The 15,138-nt window shown below is 53.2% G+C and overlaps 1 protein-coding gene across 1 annotated transcript; it reads right to left on the reverse strand.

Annotated features, from left to right (window-relative positions):
• Positions 1-13,235: 13,235 nt before the first annotated feature.
• Positions 13,236-13,817, reverse strand: LOC147985552 (uncharacterized). The gene has a single exon (XM_087541637.1). The coding sequence runs from the start codon at positions 13,815-13,817 to the stop codon at positions 13,236-13,238; it is 582 nt and encodes a 193-aa protein (XP_087397763.1).
• Positions 13,818-15,138: the final 1,321 nt, after the last annotated feature.

Raw genomic sequence — 15,138 nt, forward strand, 5'->3', positions numbered from 1 at the left:
GCAGCTCTAGGGGTGAAGCGCCTCACCATCAAAGGCGACTCGCAGCTCCTCGTGAACTTTTCCAACAAGGTGTACGAGCCGAAGGACGAACACATGGAGGCCTACCTCACAGAGGTGCGCAAGATAGAAAAGCAGTTCTCGGGCCTGGAGCTGCAGCACGTGCCCCGGGGCACCAACAAGGAAGCCGATGGCATCGCCAGGAGAGCATCCAAGCGGCAACCGCAAGAGCCCTGCATCTTCGAAGAGCGGCTCTTCAAGCCATCAGCTTCGCCACCTTTTTCAAGCATGACTCAGCCTCGGGAGGAACTCCGACAGCCCCCGGGCACGGGGGCCCCAGCCTGTGGCCCGACCTCAGGAGCTCGGCTGCTCTTGGCGCTCGAGCCCCAGGAGGAGTGCTGGAACAAGGAATTCAAGGAGTACCTGATGCACGGGGCGCTGCCAAAGAAGGAAGAGGATGCGGAGCGCATGGCCCGGCAGGGCACGGCATACTGTATCCAAGACGTGAGTTATATAGGAAACGACCGAACGATGTCACGCTGTGCTGCATCTCCAGCGATCAAGGAAGGGAGTTGCTGATTGACATACACGACGGTGACAGCGGACATCACTCGTCGTCACGGACCCTCGTCGGCAAGGTGTTCCGCAGTGGGTTCTATTGGCCTACATCACTCAACGACGCGGACGAGCTAGTGAAGTACTGTGAAGCTTGCCAATTCCATGCCAAGCAAATCCATCAGCCTGCTCAGGGCCTCCAAACCATCCCACTCACATGGTCGTTTGCAGTCTAGGGGCTGGACATCCTAGGCCCATTTCCCCGGGCTCCAGGGGGCTACCGCTATCTCTACGTCGCCATCGACAAGTTCACCAAGTGGGCGGAAGTGGAAGCCGTCCGTACCATTCCAGCCGGCTCTGCTGTCAAGTTCATCAAGGGCCTCGTGAGCCGCTGCGGGGTCCCCAACCGCATCATCACAGATAACGGTTCGCAGTTTACTAGCAACCTCGTCAAAACCTACTGTGCTAACCTTGGAACACAGATCCGCTACGCTTCAGTGGCCCACCCCAGGAGTAACGGTCACGCCGAGCGCGCTAACGCGGAGGTCCTATGGGGCCTCAAGACCAGGACCTTCAAGAAGAAGCTAGAGGCCTACGACAGGGGCTGGCACGACGAGCTCTAGTCTGTGTTGTGGTCCATCCAAACCACCGCCACCAAGCCAACGGGCGGGACTCCATTCTTCCACATCTACGGAGCTGAAGCAGTCCTTCCTCACGAGGTCAAGCATCGCTCCGCACGAGTCCTAGCGTTCGACGAAATGCAGCAGAACGCCATGCGGGGGATGGATCTCGTGCTGGGGGAGGAACGCCGTCGCGAAGCCGCGTTGAGGGCAGCAAGGTACCAACAAGCACTGCGGCGATACCACTGCCGCAACATCCGCTCCAGGACGCTCGAGGTGGGCGACCTCGTCCTAAGGCGGGTCCTCTCCAAGGAAGGGCTGCACAAGCTTTCGCCCATGTGGGAGGGCCCGTTCAGGGTCGTCCATCTCTCTAGGCTGGGTGCAGCGCGCCTGGAGACGTAGGACGGGATACCTATCCAGAACGCCTGGAACATCCAGGACCTCCGGAAGTTCTATCCATGAAGCAAGGCCTAGAGCCTGAGAAGCAAGGCCCAGAGCTTGACAAGCAAGGCCCATAGCCTGAGAAGAAAGGCCCAGAGCCTGTGAAGAAGGCCCGGTGCCTGTGACGAATCGCCGCCCGTGACACTCTCACGTAATAATGAGTGGTGTTGTACACGCCCCGGAGTCTCAAGAGCGCCGGCCTCAGGCCCTGGGGCTCCCTCCCATGCCTAGTGGACAGCACTTAGCTCCGCACTGGTGGGAAGACTTGAAGACTAGATTGGGTGCCGGACGCGTCTTTTCATTTGCTTTCCGTAGTTGACTCGCTTTTCCTCAATCAAAGTTTTCCCTTGGCGTTCCTTGCCAATTTGATTCCCTCGCCTCTCACTGCATTTTTTTCCGGCTCGAATTTGCTCGTGTTCTCTCTTCGCATGCCTCGCGAGGGGGCTAGGCAGGTGCCCTTGCGAGCATTTTTTTTCTCTCCTTTTTGCCTTCTCGCGAGCCACCCTCGTTCGAGCCCAAAAGCTGGCACACCTCTCCTAGTCCGTGCCCCTCGGGTACCGCGACACAAAGCGCCAGGAAAGGGCCAGGATGAATGGCAAATCTCTTAACGCACTTCCTAACAAGTTTTTCGCAGTTCCTGAGCGAATGCAGGCCACTAAGGCAAGATGAATGCGAGGAAATAAACGCTTCATGAGGAAGAGGACGTCCTGAGTATACCAGGTTAAGTTATCTTTGCGCGAAATAACGACACAGCATGAGAACAGCACGCATACTGATATAAACCAAGGAACCGTAGTTCGATACACGCCCCCCTGGGCCCATGCTGGTTTCATTCTTGATGCAGGAAAAGAGAAAAACAAAAGTAGCGTTGCAGCGATCCGCGAGGACAGGCACCTAGCACTACCCCGAGCCTAGCCAGATCCTTCCACACGCTTCACGGAGGTGCGGCGACGAGACGACCCACTATCGCCTTCAAAACGGGCGCGGCGGCGTGGAGGCTGGGCATAGCCGCCATTGCTGGAGCTGTAGCCGGAGGAAGAGCCGCCATAGCTGGACGAGACACGATCGCCGACGAGGGTGGGCTCGCCCTCGTCCTCGTCGTGACCGTCCCCAAGGACGAGTTCCTCCTCACCGTCGTTCGCCTCGGGGCAGCACCCGGTGCGACGACCATGTTCCCCAAACACCCTCACATCAAGGGTCGACCCACCATCATACCTGAAGTGGAGGGTGCACCGCCTGCCCAGGCCGCGCACGCGGGCGAATGTCTACCAGCCGCGGGCCAGGGCTATGTTGCCTGCGGCGGAAGTCTCGACCGCAACCCAAGAGACCTTGCTGCAGCAGCCATCCGCCTACAGCCAGAGTCCGCCTGGGCCAGAGGCCGGCAGTTCACCGGCGAAGAAGCGCGGGAGTTGGAGCCAGTTGCCGGCCGGGTTCTCCGACCAGACGACGAACTCCGGCGACACCTCCGCCGTGTGGAAGCGCGAGCGAGGGGGCCGCGCCACCATGGCGCGCCTCCCCTCATCAACTGGACCGCCATGGCTGGGATGGCCCACTCCGCATGCCGTGGTGCCGTCTCGACAATGGGCCACGGCGGGGGTCGCGACATGTTTACGCGGGCGGCCATGGCCGCGCTTGGGCGCCGGGGAGCTGGGTCCCTCGCGAGGGGCTTTCCCCTTCTCGGCGGTGGAGAACTTCCTTCGTGGTGCCATGGGTGTCACTGCAAGTGATGGAGCGAGGAGGAAGGAGCAAACAAGCAAGGAAAAGATGGGCAATGGGGGCTCCGCCCCCTCCCCATTTATAGCAAGGGAAGGCCAACCGGCGTCTCCCACGATCGCAGGTAATGATGGTTTTCCTTGCATGTCGTAGGGACCTGACGAGGCAACATGGGGAAGCGGAGAAGCCCACGTCCAATCACCCACCACGCGTCAATCGAGGCCGCAGGCTTTTGGGGCCCGCGGTGCTCCGGACTTGGCCCTTGGCTTCGCCGAGAAGCCAAGCCCGAGCGCACCTTGGGCCCGGGGGCTACTGTCGGCGTCCTGGGAACGGGGGTCCCTAAACTTGCCTGCCTGCGGCCCACGGCGTGGCTGAGCCAGCAGGTCGTACGGCCCATCTTCACCAACAAAGCATCCAAGACCCTCGCGAGGCGGATGACGCAAGGCCTCCTCTGGAGCGGCCTAGCCAGCTAGGCTCACGAGGAGTGGAGATATCAAGGTGGGGAAAACCTCACGAGACCCTTGTGACGTGAGCCGTGTTGCACGACACCAGGCGGGCGCCAGCGCACGCAGCGTCCTTGTTTCCTCTTTGGTGCTAAGGAGGCCAGCGCAGGTGAAGAGTACCGAGGCATCAGGCAAAGGTTGCTATATTGGTGCGACGAGACCAAGACCAGGAGGACAGCAAGACGGAGGTCATTGTGGAGTCCAAGACGGCATCACCACAGAGTTTTTCATAGGCGAAGACCACTTTTGTCAGGATAGCTTGTACTAGTTGTCCCCCTTCAAATTGGCCAGCCATTGTTGGCTCCCTTCCCGCTCGGTATTTGGGAAGAGGACCAGGGCCAATATAAATAGGACTAGCCACCACCTTAGCAAGGGACGGATCATTCAGACTATACTCACACACACAAGCTCACCAAGCTCAAGAACACCTCAACCTCAGGAGGCTGTTCTTCCCTTGTACTATTCATCATTAGCCCTAGAGGCAATCCACCACCACCACACTGGAGTAGGGTATTACACCACAACGGTGGCCCGAACCAGTATAAATCTCGTGTCTTTCTGTGTTGCGAGTTCGTCGATGAGGGAGTCCTGGATTAGGGGGTCTCCGGACAGCCGAACTATATCCTTTGACCTGACTGTTGGACTATGAAGATACAAGATTGAAGACTTTGTCTTGTGTCCGGATGGGACTCTACTTGGCGTGGAAGGCAAGCTAGGCAGTACGGATATGGATATCTCCTCCTTTGTAACCGACCTTGTGTAACCCTAGCCCCCTCCGATGTCTATATAAACCGAAGGGTTTTAGTCCGTAGGACAACATACAATCATACCATAGGCTAGCTTCTAGGGTTTAGCCTCTCCGATCTCGTGGTAGATCAACTTTTGTAATACTCGTATCATCAAGAATAAATCAAGTAGGGCGTAGGGTTTTACCTCCATCAAGAGGGCCCGAACCTGGGTAAAACATCGTGTCCTCTGCCTCCTGTTACCATCCACCTTAGACGCACAGTACGGGACCCCCTACCCAAGATCCGCCGGTTTTGACACCGACATTGGTGCTTTCATTGAGAGTACCTCTGTGTCGTCGTCGTTAGGCTCGATGGATCCTACTATCATCGATAGCGATGCAGTCCACAGTGAGACTTTTCTCCCTGGATAGATCTTTGTGTTCGGCGGCTTCGCATTGCGGGCCAACTCGCTTGGCCATCTGGAGCAGATCGAAAGTTATGCCCCTGGCCACCAGGTCAGGTTTGGAAGCTTAAACTACACGGCCGATATCTGCGGAGACTTGATCTTCGACGGATTCAAGCCCCTGCCTTGTGCGCCATGCGGTCACGATGAGTACGATTTAGCTCTACCATCGGATAGTGTTCAAGAAATCGCACCGGCAGCCGCTCCGACCCTTAATTCGGAGCCAGTTGCGCCATCCATGGACGGATGGATAGACCCCGCCACGGAGGTCGTACCCTCAGCGGCGATCGAGCCGAATATCGACCTTAACCTTCACGAGAGCCGTGTTGCCAAACGGCCGGATCCTTCTCCGGCCACGGACTCCGAACCGCCTGCGCCCGTTCTTGTCGAATCCGATTGGGCGCGGATCATGGAATTTACCTCCGCGGATATTTTTCAGCACTCGCCCTTCGGCGACATACTGAAATCATTAAGGTCTCCCTCCTTGTCAGGAGGGTCCTGGCCGAACTATGTCCAGCAGGATTGGGATGCGGATGACGAAGAAATTCGCCGCCCACCCACCACCCACTTAGTAGCCACTGTCGATGACTTAACCGACATGCTCGACTTTGACTCTGAAGACATCGACGGTATGGATGACGATGCAGGAGACGAACAGGAACCACTGCCCACAGGGCACTGGACGCCCACTTCATCACATGACGTATACATGGTGGACACACCCAAAGAAAACAATGGCGAGGAACGGAAGGATGCAGCGAAGGGTTGTTCCCTCGAGAAGCAGTCAAAGCGGCGGCGTAAATGCCGCTCCAAATCCCGCCTCGGCAGAAATAACGATCATATAGACCCAGCGATAGAGCAGGGTGAACCATCGCCCGACCAGGGCAACACGGGGGAATCAAACCGAACAACCCAACTCCGTCGAAGATAACAGTCTGGACGACACCACACCGGACAGGCGCCAGGAGCAACATAACACGCACCAAAGAGTTGTTGCCACGGTGAGGAGCCTGGAAAAACAGAAGCAAAGGCTCAAGGCTGCACAAGACACACTCAAAATCAAATGGAGTGAAGTACTCAACACTGCAGCGAAGTACGGCAGTAATCGCCACACCATGAGCTATCCGAAGCGAAAATTGCTACCTGAATTTGATGAGGAGGCCTTAGATCCTCCACAATTAAAAAATAAAACGGCCATCCGGTCAAATAGACTACCTCATAGCCAACATAAAGCGGAAGACGACGCCGCACATAAACCTGTATGCGATCCACGTAAGGGCTCGCATCAAAAGGATGGCGCAACCAGATCCATCTATGGACCACGCAAGCGCGCTCCAACATACAATGCAACACAACAAACATCCGAACACCATGGTACACCCAAATACAGGGGTGCCACACACCCTCTATGTTTCACCGACGAGGTGCTGGATCATGAATTTCCAGAGGGATTCAAACCCGTAAACATAGAGGCGTATGGCGGAACAACATACCCTGGGGTCTGGATTGAGGACTACATCCTCCATATCCATATGGCTCGAGGAGATGATCTCCATGCCATCAAGTACTTACTTCTCAAGCTCAAAGGGCCAGCTCGGCACTGGCTTAAAAGCCTCCCCGAAAACTCCATCGGAAGCTGGGAAGAGCTCGAAGACGCCTTTTGGGCAAATTTTCAAGGGACATATGTCCGACCACCGGATGCAGACGATTTAAGTCATATAACTCAACAGCCCGGTGAGTCAGCCTGAAAATTTTGGAACAGGTTCCTCACTAAAAAGAACCAAATAGTCGACTGTCCGGACGCTGAAGCCTTAGCAGCTTTCAAGCATAGCGTTCGAGATGAATGGCTTGCCAGACACCTTAGTCAAGAAAAGCCGAGAACAATGGCAGCATTAACAAGCCTCATGACCCGTTTTTGCACGGGCGAGGACAGCGGGTTAGCCCGATGCAGCACCAGCGACCCAAGTACATCCGAAGTCAGGGATGGAAACGGGAAATCATGACGCAGCAAGAATAAACGCCGGAATAAAGAAGACAGCCCGAAGAGCACGGCGGTAAACACCGGATTTAGAAGCTCTCGGCCAGGCCAGCAGAAGCCGCCCTCCAAAGGCAACAGAGATGAACTGTCCAGCCTAAACAAAATTCTGGACCAAATATGTCAGATCCATAGCACCACTGATAAACCTACAAATCATACCCACAGAGAATGTTGGGTCTTCAAACAGTCCGGCAAGCTCAACGCCGAACACAAGGGGCAGGATACACCAAGTGAAGACGAGGATGAGCCTCGCAAGCAAAGCACAGGGGAACAGAAGAAATTCCCGCCAGAAGTCAAAACAGTCAACGTGTTACATGTGATAAAAGGGAGAAACAAAGCTGCACCTTTAGAGAAACATGCCCCAGGGCCTATCACCGCGGAGCTCCGCCACTGGTCGTCCCAACCGATCACCTTCGACCATCGGGATTACTCGGCATGTATCCGGCATGCAGGATGGGCTGCCTTGGTTTTAGATCCAATAATTGACGGATACCACTTCACACGAGTCCTGATGGACGGCGGCAGCAGTTTAAATCTGATATATCAGGACACAGTCCGCAAAATGGGGATAGACCCAACAAAAATTTGCCGCAGCAATGCCACCTTTAAAGCAATAACGTCAGGCCTGGAGGCTCATTGCAGGGGCTCCCTGCTACTAGAGGTTATATTCGGCTTCCCCGATAACTTCCGCAGCGAAAATTTAACTTTCCATGTCGCTCCATTCCAAAGTGGCTACCAAGCACTACTCGGACGTGAAGCTTTCGCTCGCTTTAACGCAATACCGCATTACGCTTCCCTGAAGCTCAAGATGCCCGGTCCACGTGGCATCATTACAGTAAAATGGAAATATTGAGCGCTCCTTGCGCGCCGAAGACGGTGCGGCCGCCTTGGCCGCCGCACACTAAACGGCCTCACCAACTCAAGCATTTGACAGGTGGTTAAGACCACGGACGCAGTTAGACGAGTCCGGCGCAGCTATACGTAATTAATACAGGTTTGATGGCTATACCCCTATTACAATACAAGGGGCTCAACGCGCGCGCAAAAGTGGCAATAAGGCTCACCTTTACTCATTTTGAAATATATATTGTTTATTTAGTACACTTAACCTTTGCACGACAACTTTTCAATTAAGTTCCTCTCTTTGTCAGATGACCATCGTGCTACACCCGTCCAGGATACGGCACAACGGAGACACAGGCGCAGACGTGCAGCAGGGACCCATTCCAAGGATTCTTTGTAGATTAAGACCCTGCGTAAACCTTTTTTACTGTCTCTTGTTGATTTAGATCCCTTGGATTCTTAGTATAATCGAGAAGGATGCTGACGTCTTGGCATGTGGCCATGCCAGAATAATGTACGTACCTGGACACCAGGGGCTTCTTACAAAGGGTACTGTTTAGACCCGGTTTACACCATAAAGACCGAATATCTTAGGGAGTGTTCGGCGTCGCGAGTTTGGCCTTATATGCATCAGCTCCGAATCATGTCTTTGGTAAAATGTTCGGTTTGCCCGGCTCTTGTGTTTTGCTGCCTTACGTTCCGCTCTATCGGCTAAGGCGACACCAGGAGAACTACTACGATTGTGCCCTGGTTCATCCGGATGAGCACCTCAGTAGAGAAAGCCGAAAACTGACTGTCATGATATAGCATGAGACTGGTCAACCACTCGATGACCTATTGGAATCTTCGGGATTCCTCCGCATTAATGAAGGGCCATTTCCCGGCCAAGCATGTACGCACCCCGAATCCGGATGAGTGCGGAGCCACCAGGGGCTATATAGTAGCCCCACTGTCAAACTCCTATGGCTAAGTGAAAGTGTTAAAGCATTATAGTCCGGTTGCCTAGTTCGCTGCGCTATCACCTCCTTAATAGGACCAAGACGTTGGATTAAGTATGAATACGCGTCTTCTGTGAACACCCCCGCATTATATGCGTGGGGGCTGAAGCCAACGACTGCAATCTTTCAGGTTATATACATATATACATAAACGGCCGCACATGAGGCATCACAATACTTTCGGGCAAAAGTATAAATACAGCATTGATAAATACAATAAAACATTGTTTTTTATAGGAATACATGTCACTCAAACATAAACATTCTTCGAGCACTGGGCCTCTATCGAACGAGCGCCCTCAAGAACTTCTTCAAAATAGTGCTCGGCAGCCACTCAGCCTATGGCCGAACCCTGCGCCGCGACAGTGGTGGCATCCATCTCCGCCCAGTATGTTTTGACACGGGCAAGGGCCATCCGCGAGCCTTCTATGCACGCCAACTTCTTCATCGCATTAATGCATGGCACCACACCAAGGAACTGCTGCACCAAGCTAAAATAGATGTTCGGCCTTGGCCTTTCCGGCCACAGATATCCATGACAGACCTCATGGCGAGTCCGGACAATCTATTGAGTTCGGCCCATTCGGCAAGCTGATCAGTCAATGGAAGCGGACGCTCTGGAACGTTAAATTGCGACTAGAATAGCTTGTCCACTTCACGATCTGTTTGATCTCGGAAGTATTCGGCCGCATCGACAGCGCTCGCCGCTAAGTCCAGATATGCGTCGGCCGAACTCCACAGCCGATCCAGAGGGGCATATCGCGGATCGCCGAACTTCCTCCGCAGCATAAAGGGCTTCCCATCCACAATTTCCCCGGCTTCACGCAGTTCCTCCTTCTTCGCTCTCATTGCAGAGCGGGTGTCTTTGGTCGCCATTGTGGCCTTTTCAAGGTCCGTAGCCTTCACCCGATTTTCTTCTTCAAGAAACTGGCAGCGGTCGGCAGTGTCTTTTAACTTCACAGCCATTTTGGCCATTTTCTCTTTGCTCTCGGTATGAGCGGCCTTCTCGGCTCTCAACTCTTTGGCTGCCTTCAAAGTGGCCGCATTACTACTCCTTGCTTGCTCCTTGGCTCGGGCAAGCTCCGCCCGCAGGGCCTCCATGGTGGCAGCTCCATCTGCAGTCACAACATATTAAAGATACTGGCATCACGCTGCTCTTACTATGTGACATCCACTATAAATATCACCTACCCTGTGCCTCGTCAAGCCGCTTGTTAACAAGCTCAATGTCGGCATCTGCTGCATCCAGTTGCCGCTTTAGTTCGGCAACCCCATCAGTCCGGCTGGCCACCGGAGCTTCAGACACCTGCACATAAAGGCGGTCTGGTTATTACCTGGGAGTATGATCCTTTGTTCGCCGCCGTTCTCGACGACAACCAAAGTCTAAGGGGCTACTATCTACACAGAGCACACCTAAAATGTGTGGTACCATCACAAATGTATATCATTTCACATACCTCAAAGCCCATCAGTAGACTCATAAAGGCTTCATGCAACCCGTTTTTGGCGGACGAACTCCTTTCAATCACCGTACACATTAATGTACGGTGCTCTTCTGAGATAGTCGCTCGCTCTAGCAGACCCTTCAGTACGTCCGACCACACACCAGATGGTGCCGGACTCTTTTGATTGCTCTCTTCAAGAGCCGGATACTGAGGGCTTCGGGTGACCGTGGGATTACCTTCTGGCCTTGCCGGATCCGGAGAAACTCTCCGTGATGACACTTCAAGGTCGCCCGCTTCTTGAGCTGGGGAATCCGGGGAGGCATTTCGCTCTCCATCATCTCCGAAAGAAGATCCCCCAAAGACGAGCTTTGCTGAGAAGGGCTCAGATCCGAACTGCAAGATAAATGCTTCGGTTATCTTCCTCAGAAGTAAGGTAGTATATCTTCACTATTAAGTAGTTTTTGATTACTTACAGCTCGTTAGAGGGCTGATCCCTGCACGGACTTTGTGCGGCAAGAGCACCCTCCGAGGCGGGATCCTCTGGTGGAGTTTTCTTCTCCCGTTTGGAAACCTTGGTTTCCGGATCATCAAAGGTAGTCCTCTTCCTCCCCCGGGGCGAGGGAATGTGAGATTCCTTCCCTTGGTTATCCTCCCTCACGGAGGCGCTCGTTCCCTCGGTTGGAATAGGTAGCGGTGGAGGCCCACTTTCGCCCTCATTATTCCCCCCTTCATCTTCCTTTAAGGGCACCAGGCAAGGTGCTGACTCGAGCATCTTTTCCAGCACCGGATTGTCCAAGCCTTCGGGAAGGGGGGCCGAACACCGGATCATCTTAGCCTTTGTTATCCAGTCCTGGTCAAAAAATGATTCTTCAGAATGACGTCGTGATAAATGAAAGACAATGTGTTCGACTAGAGGATTACTTACTTGGGCCGCGGTGCAGTTGCTGCTCAGGACCACGTCCTCGGAGGTGTCCGGACACTCTATTTGGGGTCCGAAGAACGACTTATACATCTCCTCATGCGTCAGGCCGAGGAAATTCTGAATAGCGTGCGGTCCTTCTGGGTTGAATTCCCACAAGTGTAGAGGACGGCGTTTGCAAGGCTGGACTCGACGAACCAGCATGACTTTCACTACCATAATCAAACTAAAATCTCCCTCTAAGAGATCCCGGATGCGGCTCTGCAGTATGGGCACATCCTTGGCTGGACCCCAGCTCAGCCCCCTGCTAATCCATGACATCAGTTATGGTGGAGGGCCCGAGCGAAAGGCGGGGGAAGCTACCCACTTGGCACTTCTGGGAGCGGTGACGTAGAACCTCTCCCATTGCCATAATCCGGACACCTCTGGAAAGGAACCCTTTGGCCATGGAGCTCCAGCAATCTTGCTTATAATGCCCCTCCGCACGCTGCATGCTGCCCCTCAACCGTCTTCGGCTTCACATCAAAGGTCTTGAGCCACAGGCCGAAGTGAGGGGTAATGCGGAGGAAGGCCTCACATACGACAATAAATGCTGAGATGTGGAGAAAGGAATCTGGGGCTAGATCGTGGAAATCAAGCCCGTAATAGAACATCAAACCCCTAACAAAGGGATCCAGAGTGAGGCCTAGTCCTCGGTGGAAGTGGGAGAAGAACACGACATCTTCATTGGGTTCAGGAGTAGGGACGACCTGCCCTCGGGCAGGCAGCCGATGCGAAACTTCGGCGGTCAGGTATCTTGCCTCCCTCAACTTCTTGATATCCTCTTCCGTGACGGAGGAAGGCATCCACCAGCCCTGGAGGCTGGATCTGGACATGATTGGAGATCTGAAGCACCTGACCTGGGCTTTGGGTGTTAGAACTCGAGGATGGGGAAGGATTCGATTGATCACGGGAGGGAAAAAGTAAAAGCCTTGTCCCTTTATAAATAGGGTGAATATCAAGCATCCTCCTCGTAGCCGTTTGGGACTTGCCTAAAATCTAGGAGTCCTAGGCGCGGTTGGGTTACCCACGACCGTATTGATGAGAATCCCGTAATAAGGGGGACACGATCTCTGCTTTGACAAGACGTGTCAAGAAACTGCCTCGCGTTATGTGCGGTGCTAGTTAAAGAAAAACGGTTCGAATAATCGCCGAGCCATGGCATGATGTCATGTTGCCAAAACATGTCAGCAGATTAGATTTGTGGAAATATTATTCTCTCTACGGTGGTATGTGGAACTTATTTTGCAGGGTTGGACACTATCCTTTTATTCGAACTCTTCTGTGGTGTATCCGGAGGAGGAACCCGCCTTGCAATGCCGAAGACAACACTGCGCGCCAGACTCATCATCATTGAAGCCTGGTTCAGGGGCTACTGAGGGAGTCCTGGATTAGGGGGTCTCCGGACAGCCAGACTATATCCTTTGACTGGACTGTTGGACTATGAAGATACAAGATTGAAGACTTCGTCTCGTGTCCGGATGGGACTCTACTTGGCGTGGAAGGCAATCTAGGCAGTACGGATATGGATATCTCCTCCTTTGTAACCGACCTTGTGTAACCCTAGCCCCCTCCGGTGTCTATATAAACCGGAGGGTTTTAGTCCGTAGGACAACATACAATCATACCATAGGCTAGCTTCTAGGGTTTAGCCTCTCCGATCTCGTGGTAGATCAACTCTTGTAATACTCGTATCATCAAGAATAAATCAAGTAGGACGTAGGTTTTACCTCCATCAAGAGGGCCCGAACCTGGGTAAAACATCGTGTCCTCTGCCTCCTGTTACAATCCATCTTAAACGCACAGTTCGGGACCCCTACCCAATATCCGCCGGTTTTGACACCGACAGTCGAGTTCGTCCACGAGATCTTAGCGAGCTAGGGCGTAGATTGGTGGGAAGGAAAGACTTCGTGCGCACCCTAGTGTTCTAACCTTAAGGGTTTGCCGGAACCCCACATCCGACACGGTGGAACACGGCAAACTGAAGCTCACTCCACATAATGTGAGAGATATCAAGTGGTTCAGGTATTTGATGAAGGGCTACCTCACACATGAGCATCATGTCCACGAGATAGTAGTGCACCTTGTCCTTGTTGCCTATGCGAGGAAACAGAGAGTTGCGTAAGATCCGATGCATGATGTCAAGAAAAGGGTTCGGCACAAAAGACTTCTTGCCACTGGGGATGGTCTTCTCAACAAGGACGGGTTGAAGCTTGTTCTTGTTGGCAGCCTCGGGGTTGGCATGCGGGTGGGCACCAACAGGCGCATCAAGACCCTCATCACAAACATACAATAGCTCCATGAACTCCTTCCACTGAGCAGTCATCCTCTTCCCATTTGTCATCCAAGTCATGGTCCGCTTCTCATCCGTGTGGATGTGGACAGAAGCAAAGAACTGAGCCACCAACTCTGGGTCAAAGTCAAGGTGGAAGGTGATGATCCCTTCAATACCAAACTCCTCCACCAAATCCAGAGGCTCTCCAAAATATGCCCGGTTCTTCTTTAGATGTTCCATGTCAATCCACTGAACTGACACATAGGTGTTTTGCTTTGCCTTAATCACATCTAAGAAGATAAAATTTTGTTGCTTTGTCCAGAATAGGTCATTTCCCCTTGTGAGCTCCCTAGCATTAACGTAGGGGTTGAGCTTCCTTTGAATGAGAAACTCCACTTGAGGCATCTCATCCATGCCAACATTTGGCTCCTTGACCTTTTTAGCTGTGGACTTGATGTGGCGTTGTGGGGCACTAGAGCCCTCAGGAGCCTCTTCATTGTGAAGACGCTTGGAGCCGGTGTCCCGGCTGGGGTTCGAGTGCCTAGCATTGGAACTGGAGCCACCACCTAAGACACAAAACACAAACACACGAGAAAAACAAGAAGGATTATTGCAAAGACCAAGACCAAAACCGAATAAAACAATGTAGAAATGAGATTGAGTGTGCCAAAACAAAGTAATTTATATGTCAACGGTAGTACTGCACCGTGAGGCGGAAGTAAAAAGTTGCATCTGCTCTAGCCGTGGTAGTACTGTGCCGGTTTGGCACGGTAGTACCGCGCCTAGAGCGGAAGTATTTTTTTACTTTCGCGTGCCGGGTGGTAGTACCTCTCCAGCAGAGCGGTAGTACCGCACGGGACAGATCTCCCTAGAGCAGGCGGTAGTACCGCTCCGGGAGGAGTGGTAGTATGTTGAATCTCGCCCAAATGGATCTAGGAACATCTGTAAATTTGGATTGGTACTACCGTTGATCAAAACTACATTGTCGCAACACACAAAATAGCATATCTACGGCACTAGCAATCTCCTACAATCTCCTCTTGCAAAGATTTAGCTAAAAATCTCAAGAACTACACAAGCATCTCCCAAAACCTATAAGCATAACAATGGGGCAAAAAGAGAGGGACTGAGGGAGATACCGAGTTCCATGGAAAGAGGGCGTGGTGGGGATCAATCCCATCGGTTGGAATGCGAGGAGAGTGGCTGGAGACGGAGATCCGGTGAAGTCCTTCGGCGCCATTCTTGGGCAGGAGAGAGAGAGAGAGAGAAAAAGTGATGGGAAGAGATGAATGGGTATGGGGGAGTTGGAACTCCCCCTGCCCGCTCTTAACCTCCACGCGCTCTCGACAACGTGGTAGTATTGCGGGTCATTGCGGTAGTACCGCCCGGGCAGAAGATCCACGCACAGGGTGGTTGTACCGCTCTTCCAGCGGCAGTAAAAAATTACTTTCATGCTGGAAGCGGTACTGCCGTGCCAGAGTTGCAGCTGCATGAGCACAGATGCCACCCACCTCCTGCGGTAGTACCGTGGCTTGCCACGGTAGTACCATAAACCAAAGAA

This window comes from Triticum urartu, chromosome 2A (genome assembly GCF_056163025.1).
Source record: "Triticum urartu cultivar PI428250 chromosome 2A, HENAU_Tu73, whole genome shotgun sequence".
In the NCBI taxonomy this organism is placed as follows: Eukaryota; Viridiplantae; Streptophyta; class Magnoliopsida; order Poales; family Poaceae; genus Triticum; species Triticum urartu.

Excerpts from the sequence above, each read along its gene's own strand:
- LOC147985552 (XM_087541637.1), bottom strand. The coding sequence starts at position 13,817 with ATGGAACATCTAAAGAAGAACCGGGCATATTTTGGAGAGCCTCTGGAT.